The sequence below is a fragment of the Lipotes vexillifer genome, unplaced genomic scaffold (genome assembly GCF_000442215.2).
Source record: "Lipotes vexillifer unplaced genomic scaffold, Lipotes_vexillifer_v1.1 scaffold395, whole genome shotgun sequence".
Lineage (NCBI taxonomy): Eukaryota > Metazoa > Chordata > Mammalia > Artiodactyla > Lipotidae > Lipotes > Lipotes vexillifer.
In genome coordinates this window covers 427,277-442,591 of record NW_006797390.1, presented here as the reverse complement: position 1 = coordinate 442,591, position 15,315 = coordinate 427,277, and the positions used below count along the sequence as shown (strand labels likewise).

Here is a 15,315-nt window from a genome sequence, read left to right as displayed (position 1 = left end):
GTGAGCCGCGTAGCGGCTGGGCCTGTGAGCCGTGGCCACTGAGCTTGCGCGTCCGGCAACGGGAGGGGCCACGACAGTGAGAGGCCCACATATCGCAAAAAAAAAAAAAAAAGAGTATAGTTCCGTGGCATTGAGTTTGTGCAACCCTCACCATCAACCATCTCCAGAATTTTTCATCAGGCAAAAGTGAAACTTTGTACCTTATCTGCCAACCTTTTTAGACTTGGGCTTCTACCACTATGTAGGAAGAATTTACACAAGCAATCTGTGCTTTACGCTCCTGTTTAAGGGAATGTTTGGCACATCAGGTTTTCCTGCTTCATGAACGAAACTCAGACAGCCTCACTCAGGGGACAAAGCAGAGTCAGTGTCCGGATGCCCCGGGCAGCATCATTCCCCAGAGAACCCTGATTGCACTCTCCCTCCCAACCGCAAATCCACTTCCCCGGCTCAGTAGACAGCACCGTCATCCATCCAGATGCTCAAGCCCGGGACTAGGACTCAGTTTCACCCTTCTCTTTTCCTCATTCCCCACATCCACACCACCAGCAAGCCCTGTCAACGCTATCGCTGAAATGGCTCGTGTGTTTACTTCCCTCCATCTCTTCCACCATCTCCCTGGTCCCCAGGGCCACGGCCTTTCACTCGGATCTCGTCCCAGCCTCCTACCCAGTCTTCCCACATGCCCTCTTCCTGCTGCGTCACTGTCCATTCCCAATAGAGCAGTCACAGTGAGCTTTGAGAAATCACCTTTAAAACAGCTCGTTATACATGCCTGCTGAAAACCTTCCAATGGCTTTCCATCATGCACGGAAAATAAAAACTCCCTACCCCTAAAGAGCTTGATGGGATGGCCCCACTTTCCTTCCTTCTTGCATATCCCTCTTTCCATGGTTCACTATGAGTCAGCTGCTGAGATTGGAGTGTTTGAACAAACACTCCCAAACCATTCTGCCTTAGGATATTAGAATAGGCTGTTTCCTCTGCCTGGAAGGTCTTTCTACAATCTTCTCACATCCGGCTCCTCCGTCTTCAGATCTCAGCTTAGGGGTTACATCTTCACAGACGCTTCCCCTGATCACCTAATCCAGCCGGTCCACTCAGTGACTATTTTTTTTTTTTGGCTGTGCTGTGTGGCACGCGGGATCTTAGTTTCCCAAACAGGGATCAAATCTGCATCCCCTGCAATGGAAGTGAGGAGTCTTAACCACTGGACCGCCAGGGAAGTCCCTCTGTGATTATCTATTATGTTGTCTTAGCTCAATTATCTGCATAGCTCTTATGACTATTTTTTTAAATGGGAATTTTATGTTTTAATTTTCTCTGCTTTGAAAATATACTCTTATATAAAGGTCATGTTTCATTTTATTATGATCACTTTTATTTTTTTATTTAAATTTTTTAATTGGAGTATAGTTGATTTACAATGCTGTGTTAATTTCTGCTGTACGGCAAAGTGATTCAGTTTATATATATACTTCTTTTTGTTAAGGGTAACCACCTTTTTTAAAAAATAAATTTATTTAATTAATTAATTTATTTTTGGCTGCGTTGGGTCTTCGTTGCTGTGCGAGGGCTTTCTCTAGTTGCGGCGAGAGGGGGCTACTCTTCACTGTGGTGCGCAGGCTTCTCATTGCGGTGGCTTCTTGTTGCGGAGCACGGGCTCTAGGTGCACAGGCTTCAGTAGCTGCAGCACGGAGGCTCAGTAGTTGTGGCTCACGGGATCTAGAGCAAAGGCTCAGCAGTTGTGGCGCACGGGCTTAGTTGCTCCACAGCACGTGGGATCCTGCCCGACCAGGGCTTGAACCCGTGTCCCCTGCATTGGCAGGCGGATTCTTAACCACTGCGCCACCAGGGAAGTCCTACATTCTTTCTTTTATATTCTTTTCCATTACGGTTTTTCACAGGATTTTTTTTTTTTTTGGCTGCAGTGGGTCTTCGTTGCTGCACGCCGACTTCCTCTAGTTGCAGCGAGCGGGGGCTACTCTCCATTGCAGTGCGCAGGCTCCTCTCGCAGTGGCTTCTCTTGTTGCGGAGCACGGGCTCTAGGCACGCGGGCTCAGTAGTTGTGGCGCACGGGCTTAGTTGCTCTGCGGCACGTGGGATCTTCCCGGACCAGGGCTCGAATCCGTGTCCCCTGCGTTGGCAGGCAGATTCTTAACCACTGTGCCACCAGGGAAGCCCTTTCATAGGATACTGAATATAGTTCCCTGTGCTATACACTAGGACCTTGTTGTTTATCCATTCTATATATAAAAGCTTACATCTGCTAACCCCATCTTCCCACATTCCATTCCTCCTCAACCCCCTACCCCTGGGCAACCGCAAGTCTGTTCTCTATGTCCATGGTGACTATTTTTCTTGATTATTTATTTATTAAGGTTATTGTCTCTCTCCTAAAATATTAGTTCCATAAATGAGAACCTTGTTTTTCATGTTTAGTGTCGTATCTTTCTATCCTTAAGGCGTAAAAAGTGCTCGGCACATAGAAGATGCTAAATAAAATTTGTTTCTTATTGAATAAATGCAGGGAATATTATTAATACCTAAGGGTATAAGGACAAAAACTTAATAAAACTGAAATAATAGTAAACTTCATACTTGAAAGCATTTCATCCTGAAAAATTAACAAGCCAAAATCTCACCAAGGCATATCCAAATAATTATATTATTTTTACTTGTTTATTTTCTGTATTCTGAGCAAATATGTAATTTCCAATGTGGAGACTCTATTTCCAATGCCTTGCACAGAATTTGGCATGTAGCTTTTTCTCAAAAACTTCTTAAATGAGCTTCCTTCCAGGTCTGGATAATAAAATCCAGTGAGTTTGATTTCAGAGAATGTGATTACAAAATAATTGGAACCTAATGACAAATGTACCGGAATTTTATACACGGTATTTATTTACATCGTCTTAACCCTTTCAAAATAGTCACCCCTGGAGACCTGTAGACTTATTCCAGTGTTGCTAACACGGTTCTAAAGACGTGTTTCAAAATGTTTACATGAAAGATCTGTGTGCCTTTTACCTTAAGAAGGTAAACACAAAAACAAAACAAAATACTATCATTCATAGGTATTAAATACTTTAACTGGAAAAAAGAAAGATGTTTGGTTGAATCAACTGAATTTTAAATCATGAGATTTTTTTCTGATGTGCCTCTATATTTGTGATCCCTTTTGGCAGTTCTTCTTAAACTCTTGCAGAAAACCTTTCTACATGAATCATATCCTTAAATAATTCCAATCACAAAAGACAAAGAACAATGTTTTTATTACCTCTGATTATCCTGTAACTCATAAGTCCCTTTGCTGGTTTCAGGGGACAGGCTTCCTCACTGGGACAGAAGAACAGGTAGCAGTTGGGTAGTTTAGTTGTTTTTCGAGTGTCGAAGATCATCAAGTTACATGCTTTGCCCCCTGCAATGAAAGGTTTCTTAAGCATTATTCTGAAATAGGATCTTCCAGAGAATACGGCGAGCAGGAAAACATTTATTCTAGTGGCCAACACAAAAACCTTTGTTCATTGCCTGCTGGCCGCTGAGTCATTTCCTTTTCCTTAGTTTAGGCACTGAAAGCAATTTTTAAAGACCTTGGGTTTAAAAATCAGAATGAAGGTAATTTTGGCAAAACATTTTTAATAGTACATTTCATTCTTTAGAAAGCAGCCTTCCGTTTGCTAAAGTATTTATCAAAACATACATAGAAATACTGAGTCTATAACTCACTTCTGAGTCTGACCTTAGGAAACGGATCTAACCCTAACGACTACCTACGTCTTGCATCCTGAAGCCATCAGCCTGGTTTTCTTGGTGTGGGGCGAGGGGAGGGTGGTGGGCAGGGAGGGTCAGTAAATTCAGCCTTATACATATCATGCCTCCTTCCACAATGGAGCTGCACAGCATATGGAATGCCAAGTCTATTTTTTACTTTTATCAGTACCATTCTTTTGGTTCAAATTTCTGCTCTTATCATTTTTGTTTGTCTCCCAATCAGGCAGCGGTCAGGGATCACCCTTGACTCTCCCAATGGGAAATAAGACTGAGTTCGTCTCTGTAGGGGTTTTATCCTACCATGTCTCCATTAGCCAGGTAACAAGAAAGGTACTCTGGTTACTTTGGCTTTTCCTTTCCCCACGATGTGATAATGCTACAAACCATTTTTGGGGGCACTTAGGTAAAGGGGAGGGTCCGTAGGGTCCAAGTTGTACACAAAATTTTGTGTCCTTTGTGTTTGTGGGTATTTTTCTAGAGTCTGTGGCTATAGACAAATTATCAAAGTGTTTTTTTGGAAACCTAAACGGTCAAAAACCAACGCTCAGTAAAAGAGGGAAAAGTCTGAGATCCATCAACTGAGACCCACAAGCACCTCTGCTTACAGTAAAGCAGTAACAGTACTTTTGCTTGTAGAATAAAGCCACAAACCCTCATTTCTTACTAAACACCTATCACGGAACTGAAGAGAAATGCAAGGTTTCCTATGTTGCCAGGATACGCCCACACGGCATTCAGTCCTATTTGCAGGTGATGTTTCTATTCCACATATATGTTGATACCAACATTTAAAGAAAAACTAGAAATTTCAATGAGATCTCTATGACTTCCATAAATTCCTTCTCTAGGAAGAGTGTCCAAAAGCACACAGCTCAATTTGAGAAGATCATTGTAGTATTTGTTTCCTCATGACAGCAAATACCTGGTATCATTTCTACCCAAATTCTCCAGTTCTCTGATTCTCTAACACCAACAGGGTGCCTTACAATTCAATTCGATTCTAATACTAACTGCCTGGAGTGAGTGTCAGACCCCACCCGTCTAGGGCTCAGTCCCATCAGACTGTCCCCACTCAGAGGCCAGTCACAGTATCAGGTCCCCAGGTCACTCACACATATGGCAAACTTGGCTATCACCATCCCCCCATCCCAGGTTCCATAACTTGCTACAACTACTCGCAGAACTCAGGAAAATGCAATACTTACCGTTATAGTTTATTACAAAGGATACAAATGAACAGCCAGATGAAGCGGTACATAGGGCGAGGTCTGGAAGGGTCCCAAGTGCAAGAGCCTCTGTCCCTGTGGAGTTGGGGTGCCTCCTGGCACATCGATGTGTTTACCAACTTGGAAGCTCCCTGAACCCATCGTTTAGGGGCTTTCATGGCAGTTTTATTACGTAGACATAATTGATTAAGTCATTGGCCACTGGCGACTGAATTCAATCTCCACCCCCTTTCCCCCTACCTGGAGGTGGGTGGAGGAGACTGAAAGTTCCAGGCTTCTAAGCAAAGCTTGGTCTTTCTGGCAACTAGCAGCCATCCTGGTGCAATCGAGGGTCCCACCAAGAGTCACCTCGTGAGCATAAGCTCAGGTGTGATTGAATGGGGCTCATTATGAATAACAGAAAAAGCTCCTATGCTCAGAAAATTGCCAGGGTTTTAGGACCTCTGTGCCAGGGAACGTGTATTTATCTTATGCCACAATCATTATAGAATGAAATGGAAATAAAGATCTAAGAGAAAACATATGATTTGGTCAGCCGATAAATCAAGTAAGGATCACGAGTGCAGTGTTCACTAGCTCTTCTAGGGTCCTTGATGACAAGGTCTTTTCCATCTTATTCATTGTTTTATCTCCAGCACCTACCAAGGCATTAGGTGCTCAATAAACTTATGTGGTTTTTTTTGGTTTGTTTATTAGATATATACTTCTGTTTTCAGGTCATAGGTTTGGAGCCTGAAATATGCAAGGGCATGGTTCAAACCTGCGGGGCTCAGTTTCCTTCTGTGTCATGGAATGGGTCATTCTAAACCCCTTCCCATGCCTCTTAGATTCCTAGAAGCTGCAATTAGTGGCCAGTGGCTTCCTGACTCACCTGTGCCACCAGCTCCAGGGAAGGGAGATAGAACGGAAATTTTGTGCATCTACTTAAAACTCAAATGCTGATTCTCCTATGGGATGACTTTAGAATTTTATTTTTTTGTCTCAACTCCCTTTCTGTTTAAACGTTCTTTCTAATATCACACTGTATTCCAATATTCCATGATGATGGAAGCCAAGCATTTAAATAGGACTTCTGTTCTCAATATCCCAGACGCCTGTTAGAACACACCACCAGTGGTTTTCAACCCTTTTTCTACCCACATATCTGAGTGATATACATACACTCATCAGTAACTTTGGCTCAGCTTAGGGGAGGGGAGAGCACACCATGGAACATTCCCTGATGATTTTGCCACCCACTTTTCTACCCCATTGAGAATCACCAGTACAAACCATTCAGCCTCATCAACCAGCTACTTACATCACAAAACACATGGAATAAAGAGTTGCCAAGGCATTATTACTTACCTGATATGTTTTTTGTTGAGCAGCAAGAATTAACGCATTCTTCTTGAGTTAATGTGTGTATGGGCTCATTGCCTCTGATTCCCTTGGAAAGGGATGACTGGATGTCAATGACCATATCTTCTAGACTCTTGATGGGGCAGTTCTGACTGGTGGACAGCCTTAGTGTCAGGAAACAAATTATTACACGAGTGTAAGTCAAGCTCCATCCCTCCCGGAAGAACATTTTAAATTTCAGATTAGTCTTGGTCTCCAAAGGTCAGATAACTGTCCCTCTGGCCTGAGTTTGCTTCAAGAAGATTGGACAGATGACGGAATTTCTCTCTAGCACAAAAACAGACAATCATCAATGAGTTTTGTTTCTTTGAACAAAACTAGAGAAGATACATTTCATTTCCTTCAAGTCAATGTAAACAACTCACAATTCATAGGACAGGAATAAACAAGTATTTTTAATTTGTTTCACTTTGAATAGATTTGAGACAACCTTTCATTAAAAACTTGGCAGAAAGCTAGTAAGCACACACACATACACTCTCCCATCAATGCTTAAAATCTGACAAGTATCTATGAAAGAAGAGGTAGTCTGCTTTTCAGTTCTAGAATCCTTCCTCTTCTTGCCTCTCCTAAGCAGGAGGGGAAAGGACACAAAATCTGTGGTCATTGGTCATTGATGAAGCAGTGATCATCGCTTTGGACATATTTTCTTTCTCAGTAATAACAATCAGCATTTTTAAATCACCTACTGAGTGGTAGGCAATGCGCTAAGAAAATTACATACATTGTCCTTCTAGGAATTAGCCCATCAACATGGGGAATATTCTGGCTCAGTTGAAGGAAACTGTAGGGGCAAGTGTTCTTTCTGACATCCCTAAAAACACAAAAGTCATAATACATATAAGGCCAACTCCATTGGTGAGCTGGTACTTCCAGAAAAAAAAAAATGTGAAACTGGCAAGGCTACACCAGAAAATATCTTCATTTCCAGAATACAAATTGTTCACTAAATGATAGCCTAGATCAGAATTACTGCTTCTTTAATTTTTTTTTTTTGGTTATGAACCCTTTGGTACTCCAGTGATGCTTAGGCTCTCTTCTGACATGTTTTAAAATATATAAAAGACATGTTGTTAAATGTATAAAATGAAATATATAGGATTACAAAGGAAGATAGTTATATTGAAATATAATTACTGAAAAGTTTTTTAAATGTGCCTCTAAGACTCTGATGAAAGATATCAAAGAAGATCTAAATAAATGGAGAGATATTCCATGTTCCTCAATAGGACTACTCAATATTGCTAAGATGTCAGTTCTTCCCAACTTGATCTGCAGATTCAATGCAATTCCAATCAAAATCTCAGCAAGTTATTTTATAGACCTCAACAAACCAATTTTTTTTTTTTTTTTTTTTTTTGCGGTACGTGGGCCTCTCACTGTTGTGGCCTCTCCCGTTGCGGAGCACAGGCTCCGGACGCACAGGCTCAGCGGCCACGGCTCACGGGCCCAGCCGCTCCGCGGCACGCGGGATCCTCCCGGACCGGGGCACGAACCCGCGTCCCCTGCCTCGGCAGGCGGACTCTCAACCACTGCGCCACCAGGGAAGCCCTCAACAAACCAATTTTAAAGTTTACATGGAAATGCAAAAAGGCCCAGAATAGTCAACACGATACCGAAGAAGAACAAAGGTGCAGGACTGACACTACCTGACGTCAATACTTACCAGAAATCACTGCTAATCAAGACAATGTAGTACTGACAAAAGAACAGACAAATAGATCAATGGAACAGAATAAGGAGCCCAGAAATAGACCCACACAAACACAGCCAACTTATCTTTGACAAAGGAGCAATGGCAATTCAATGGAGAAAGGATATTCTTCTCAAAAATGGTGCTGGACAATTATTAACTCATAATGGATCATAGACCTAAATGTAAAATGCAAAACTATAGAACTCCTATATAACATAGAATAAAGTCTCTGTGACCTTAGATTAGGTGAGTTTCTAGATAACAACACCAAAAGCACAATCCATGAAAGAAAAAATTGATAGGTTGGATTCCATTAAAATTAAAAACTTCTGCTCTGTGCAAGACACTGTTAAGAGAATGAAAAACTAAGCCACAGACTGGGAGAAGGTATTTGCAAAACACATATTTGATAAATAACTGGTAGCTAAAATATACAAAGAACTCTTAAAACTTACCAAAAAGAAAACAAACAATCCAATTTAAAGTGAGCAAAAGACCTGAACAGACACCTCACCAAAGAAGCATATGAAAAGGTGCTCAATATCATTGTCATTAGGAAATTGCAAATTAAAACAACAATGAGATGCCACTACACACCTATCAGAATGGCTAAAATCCAAAAAACTGACAATACTAAATCCTGACAAAAATCTGCATACAAATATTTATAGCACTTTATTCATAATTGCCAAAAAACTGGAAGCAACTAAGATGTCTCTCAATAGGTGAAGGGATAAACAAACTGATATATCCACACAATAGAATATTTTTCAGTAGTAAAAAGAAATGAGCTATCAAGCCACAAGCCACTAAGCCATCAAGCCACTAAGCCATCAAGCCACTAAGTGAAAGAAGCCAGTGTGAAAGGTATGATTCCAACTCTTCGACATTCTGGAAAAGGCAAAACCACATCGACAGCAAAACATCAGTGGTTGTCTGGAGGAAAGGGAAGGGCTGAATAGGTGGAGCACAGGGGATTTTTAGGACAGTGAAACTATTCTATATGATGCTGTAATGATGTATATGTCATTACATTTGTCAAAACCTATAGAGCTGTAGACATAAGAGTGCATCCTAATATAAATAGGTAGACTTTGGTCAGTAAAAAAAAAAAAACCAAAACAGTTTTTTAAAAAAACAGTATATGGTAATACAGCACAAGTCTATACCTTCCTTGCTAACTGTTATGTCCAACTTTCTAAAACAGTAAAATGAAAATAACATTTATGGTTCTCTATGCTAAGCACTTTACATATATTATGTCATTTAATCCTTACAAGAATCCTATAAGCTAGATCCCATTACCTCCATTTTCAGTTAAAATAAAAACAACTGTGTGATAAATAACAGATGGTAGGTCTAATCATTGCCATAATTTTGAAGCAGTGTTGAATGTAATGATTTTGAGATATATACAGTAAGTAACATGACATGGAAATATCTATGATTTCTACTGGTGGCAAATCAGAGCTACCCTACCACTAATACTACTGCGGCTTTTGCCTACGTGCCTCTTAAAGGAAATACTACACTACATTTAGAGGTTAGCAAAATAAACTTTTCCACCCAAGTTCACAGACTTTCTGAATACTGTCCATGGACTCCCCAGGTTAAGAATCCTGGCACAAGTTACTTTTTATGCTGCCACACTTTACAAGTCACTGGAGAAAACAAAACAGGAACAAAAAAAGAAAAACCAGGCCAACACTTCACTTTGAATGGATTCTAAGAATCTCTCCTCAAGCTGCTGCAAAGAAACCTGAACTGTGCCAGGGGATGTAGGGGAGGAGCTGTGCTTTCAGTACCAGCATCTTTATTGCTCCTGGATCACAAGCAATACTAAAGAGCTTATCTCATTAATGATACCAAACAATTATTAGGTAAATTAGTTCTTCTAATACATTATTATTTAGGCTTTAAAGGTCCAAAGATGAATAGATTTTTAAAACGTGGCAAATACATAAAATGGAGTATTATTCAGCTACAAAAAGGAATGAAATTCTCATACATGCTACAATCTTGAAATCATTATGCTAAGTGAAATAAACTGGATACAAGAGAACAAATATCGTATGATTGCACTTATATAACGTATCTAGAACAGGCAAATTGACAGAGATAAAAAGTAGAATTGAAGTTACTAGAGGTTGGTGGAGGAGGGAATGGGGAGTTACTGTTTAATGGGTACAGAGTTTTCCTATCTGGGATGCCAAAAATGTCCTGAAAATGGACAGTAGTGATGGCTACCCAAAAATGTGAACGTACTTAATGCCACTAAATTGTACACTTAAAATGATCAAAATAATACATTCTGTTACAGATGTCTATTTTACCACAATAAAAAGAGCAAAACAAGCTTACAATTAAAAAGAAAAGGTTCAAAGTGAAGTTGAATCCTGTTGAAATAGAGTGGGAAAAGGATACAGGTGGGAAGGAGACGATGCACCTGAGCTTTCATGCCTGCTGACTAGAGTTACCGGATCGTACCTGCAATCAGTCAAATATTGGAAATCATTTTTCTCACAGCATAATCTAACTTAATTTATCAAGATGTTTATAACTGTGTATAAACACACACTCTACAGAGTATTAGACAATAGAGGGTTCGATAAATACAGGATACAAATCATACAAGAAAAAATGGGCAATCTGCCATTTGAGGAAAGGTACGTGGCTCACTAAACCATTCTTCTAACCCTGCTGCTGGCTTGCCTAAAGACCCTCTCCGGGATACGGGGGCCACCAGCATCCGGCTCAGCCAGTTCTCCGAGCTCCCGGAGGGGCGGAGGACGCTCGCCCGGGGAAAGGGCGGCGGGCGCCGCTGCCCCCGCAGGTGGCGATACTGCCCGCCGGGGCTGGAGGGGAGGATGGAGAGCCTTTACCTGGAGACCGGAGGACCGGGCCCTGCTGCCCTCCCGGTGCAGGGCAGTCCCGCGCGCTCGGGGAAGCAGCGGCGGATCCGCGAAGGGCTCGGTGAGGACGCCCGGCAGGCTCCGCAGCTCCCGCCCAGCCCTGGGTTTGTGATCCACGAGTTCCTGCTTCCGTTGCGGCGGCCGAAAGTTTGCCGGAGGTGGAAGGGCACGTTCCCGCCCTGCAACGCGGAGCTGCTTCCCAGCAACCTGGAGCAGGCCCCCTGGGCACCGGGGAGAGCCGGGAGCCCCTCCCCGGGTCCCCTGGCTCCCCACTCACCCACCCCCGGCCCGCATAGCCAGGGCGCTGCCAGGGCGCTGCCAGGGCGGGGGCGCCACCCTCGTGGGTGCCTGAGGGTCTGCAGCTGCGCCTTCTTGCTTCCTGGAGACCAGAGAACAGGCAAATACCCACGATGAAAGTCAAACAGTACACAAATGTACACTGTACAGGCATACCTCCGTTTGCACTTAGCAGAGACTGCTTTTTTTTTTTTTTCCAACAAATTTAAGGTTTGTGGCAATCCTGCCTGGAGCAAGTCTATTGGTACTGATTTCGGAGAGGCAGCAGTGAGTGGTGGCATGAAGCGAGATCTTAATTCCCTGCCCAGGAATTGAACCTGGGCAGCCTGGATGAAAACTAGGAATCCCAGCCACCAGCCCCCCTGGCTCTTGCCCCAGTGAAAAATGCATTTCTCATGGAGGCAAAAACTGTAAAAACAGGTACAAAGTTTATTACTGGAGACAAGGCACAACAAGTGGGAGAGCAGACAGAAACATTTGTTTAGTTGAAGTAGAAGCAAGGCAGAGATGCACACCCGGAGAGAAAGGGTGGGGGCGCCCTCCCTAGTGCGGAGGAGGGCGATAAAGAGGCCGTTAGGTCATTTACACAGGGCAGTTCTTCCAGGTCTTTGTTTACCTTTGGCCAATTATCTGGTTTCTTTTTCCACCTGCCCTGCCCTAAGACCCTCCCCAACACGCATGCGCAACTTTTTCCAAGCTAGATTACAGCCCAGAGGCTTATGGGACGGCCTTAGCATCACATATTATGGGGTGGCGCCCCCTTTTTGACCCCCAAGGAGCTTTTCTGTGCATGTGCAATGTTTCCCTTGCCCCAAGGAAGGAAGATGTATGACCTCTTGATCTTTTAACAGGGTTTAGTCCCACTCTGTCGCTGCCATAAAAATGTCCAATGTCCGGTTATTTACTCTATTTCTGTTGCTGGTTTTTATATCGAGGTGCAGATTTAGAAATATAGACAGGAGTCCTGTCATAAATATGTAGTCCTGGAGCCCATTTGTCTCTTGCTTCAGGAAATGTAAACGGGGGTTGGTAATGAATGTCCGGCCTGGAGCCCATCTCCTTCTCACCCCAGGAAGTGTGAACAGGATGCCAGTTGTAAATGTCTAGCCTAGAGCCCATCTATCTCCTACCTCTGTGCCATGTCTCCAACAGCATTTGCTCGGTTTTTCATTATTATTATATTTATTATGATGGTGATTTGTGATCGATGATCTTTGATGTTACTACTATGACTTGCTAAAGGTTAGGATGATAGCTAGCATTTTTAGCAGTATTTTAACATTAAGGTTTGTACTTTGTTTTTTAGACATAATTCTATTGCACACTTAATAGGCTACAGAACAGTGTAAACATAACTTTTATATGCACTGGAAAACCAAAAAATTTGTGTGGCTTTATTGCAATATTTGCTTTATCTGGAAGTGAACCCTGGTATCTCCCAGATATGCCTGTACAATGAAAACCCTGCCTCTCACCCCTGTGTCCCAATCTAGTTCTTCTCCCCAGAGGCAACCACTGATCACAGTTTCTTCACGTTCAAGAATTTATAGTGCCTGGGCTTCCCTGGTGGCGCAGTGGTTAAGAATCCACCTGCCAATCAGGGGACACGGGTTCGAGCCCTGGTCCGGGAAGATCCCACATGCCTCGGAGCAACTAAGCCCGTGAGCCACAACTACTGAAGCCTGCACGCCTAGAACCTGTGCTCCACAACAAGAGCAGCCACCGCAACCAGCAGCCAGCGCACCGCAACAAAGAGTAGCCCCCGCTTGCCGCAACAAGAGAAAGCCCACATGCAGCAACAAAGTCCCAACACAGCCAAAAATAAATAAATAAAATTAAAAAAAAAAGTTTACAGTGCCTTCTATCAGGGGCATAGTTAAGAGAATCCTATTTCAATCGTTCAAGGCATGGCGGGTCCTTAATTAGGTTGTCAATTCTTGAATTAAATGTGCAAGTCAAGACTCCAGGAAGGCATTGGGATTCTGCATGATTTTTAATAGGTATGGGTAATAATGATGAAAACAATGGTGTCTATAATTAAAATTTTATCCCTGATATTTAGCATAGTACCTGGTATGTAATAGGTTGTTGCGGTCCGGGAGCCACACGCCTGGAGTCGAGTTCCCCGGTAAATGCGACCTGTGTTCCAACCAAGGACACCCGAGAATCACCAACACCAAGTAGAAAGATTAGCAAAGGATTTATACAAGTATAGAAGCTTACACAAACTGTCCGGACAGGGTCCCACTTGGAGAGAAGTGAGTGAGACCCCGACTAACAGTCGGGCGGGGCTTTTACACCCTTCACAGGGCGGGAAGTCCCCAAGGCGGGAGGGAGCTGTTTAATTTTGAATCAGCCAATCAGGAACCCGGTTCTTCCCGCCCCAAGCAAGCAAGTTTCTTACAGAAGCCAAAATGTGCTGTTAGCCCTGAAGCTGTTCTTCCGTTTCTTTCGTCACATCCCCCCCTTTTTCTAGGAACTAATCAAATCCTTGATTCCTGGTCTTCCGTATTCAGGAGGTATGTTTCGTTTGGGGCTAAAGTTTGCCCAGTCAATCCATCTGTCAGTGTCCATGTAAAAGGATATCCTCCCACTTGCCCCAGTTGTCCCACCCAAAGCAACATAGGACCCCAGCCCAAAATCACTTGCGAATAATGCGCAGCTTTAGGGGGTCCTGCGGGTGAGCCTGTGCTTTCCATTCTGTGGAGTCCTCTTCTGGTTCCTCTGTGGTGTAGTCTCTCTTTATTCTGCTATGATGAATCCAAGTCCGGACACCGTCGACTTTAACAGCAGTCGGGGTACTCAACACAATCAGATGAGGTCCAGTCCACCTAGTCTCCAATGTCTGGGGGTTATGCTTCTTTACCCAGACTAAGTCTCCAGGTGGCAATGTGGGTTCCGGACATTTTATTTTCAGTTTTTGTACAAAAGGTTTCCAGTGCCGAGGTTCAGCAGGGCAGTGGCTGCAATTTGTCTGACGCATGAGGGCCACCCGGAGGCTACTGGGTCCAGTTGTTTAGAGAGATAGGCTATCGGCCTTCGCCAGGGCCCAAGTTTCTGAGTTAGTACTCCCCTTGCCACCCCGGTTCGTTCATATCAGGGTTGGGGAGTGCCAGAGCAGAAGGTGAGGTAAGAGCCCTTTTAATGTCCTGGAAGGCCTTCCCTTGTGTCTCAGTCCAGTTAATCTTGGTGGCTTCGGGGCCATTCTGGTTAACGCCCTTCAGGGCATCGTATAGAGGCTTGGCCAGCTCTGCAAATCTGGGTATCCAGAGCCGGCAATAGCCCGCCATTCCCAAGAATTCTCTCAATTCCTTTCTTGTGGTAGGGGTTGGTAAGGTTAGGATGGCCTGAGTGCGTGGCTTTCCTAGCCATCTCTGTCCTCCTTTTAGGATATACCCTAAATAGTTTACTTGTTCTTGACAAATCTGAGCCTTTTTAATTGAGAGTTTATAGCCTAAGTCCTGTAGTAACCTTATTAGGCCTTTTGTTCCTGTTAGACAATCCCGCACAGTTTTTCCAGCCACAAGTAAATCATCCACATATTGTAATAAGGTTACTTCGGGAAACTGGTTATGGAATTCGAAAACGAGTTTTTAACAGTTCATGTAATTTTGTAGATCCCAGATGCGTTCCCTCATGCAAGCCTCGTATCAATATCAGGCCTAGGTTCTCAGGAATAAAAATTCGGTGATCTTTGTCTTGCCTTCATAGGGGCAGTCAGGCATGACCAGGAAGGAGTGGGTGACTGTTTGCCCAAGTCGACCTTCCTGTCTGTGGTCCAAAAACAGCGATGAGTCCCAGTGGCCCCCTGTAATCCATATCTTTCCTTCCTTCTCGTTATCTAATACCCCCCCCTTTTTCTTTTGTATCCAGTCCAAATCCTTGGAATCAATAAAGAAACTTGGTTACAATAACCAGAATTATGATTACGTTTAACACACCAAGTAATCTTAGTTAAATATTTTTAAGATACCTCAGGGGACCTCTAAAGTATCACAAAGTTAACTGG

At 43.2% G+C, this 15,315-nt stretch overlaps 1 protein-coding gene across 1 annotated transcript in view; it reads right to left on the bottom strand.

Moving 5' to 3' along the window:
* MANSC1 (MANSC domain containing 1) overlaps positions 1-6,570 on the bottom strand; it is a 12,679-nt gene extending 6,109 nt beyond the window's left edge. Inside the window, exons 1-2 of the mRNA XM_007469336.1 lie at positions 6,348-6,570; positions 3,281-3,421 (exon numbers count right to left, since the gene is read on the bottom strand). Coding sequence (XP_007469398.1) covers positions 3,281-3,421; positions 6,348-6,570 — 364 coding nt within the window. The remainder of the gene's footprint in view (positions 1-3,280; positions 3,422-6,347) is intronic.
* Positions 6,571-15,315: the final 8,745 nt, after the last annotated feature.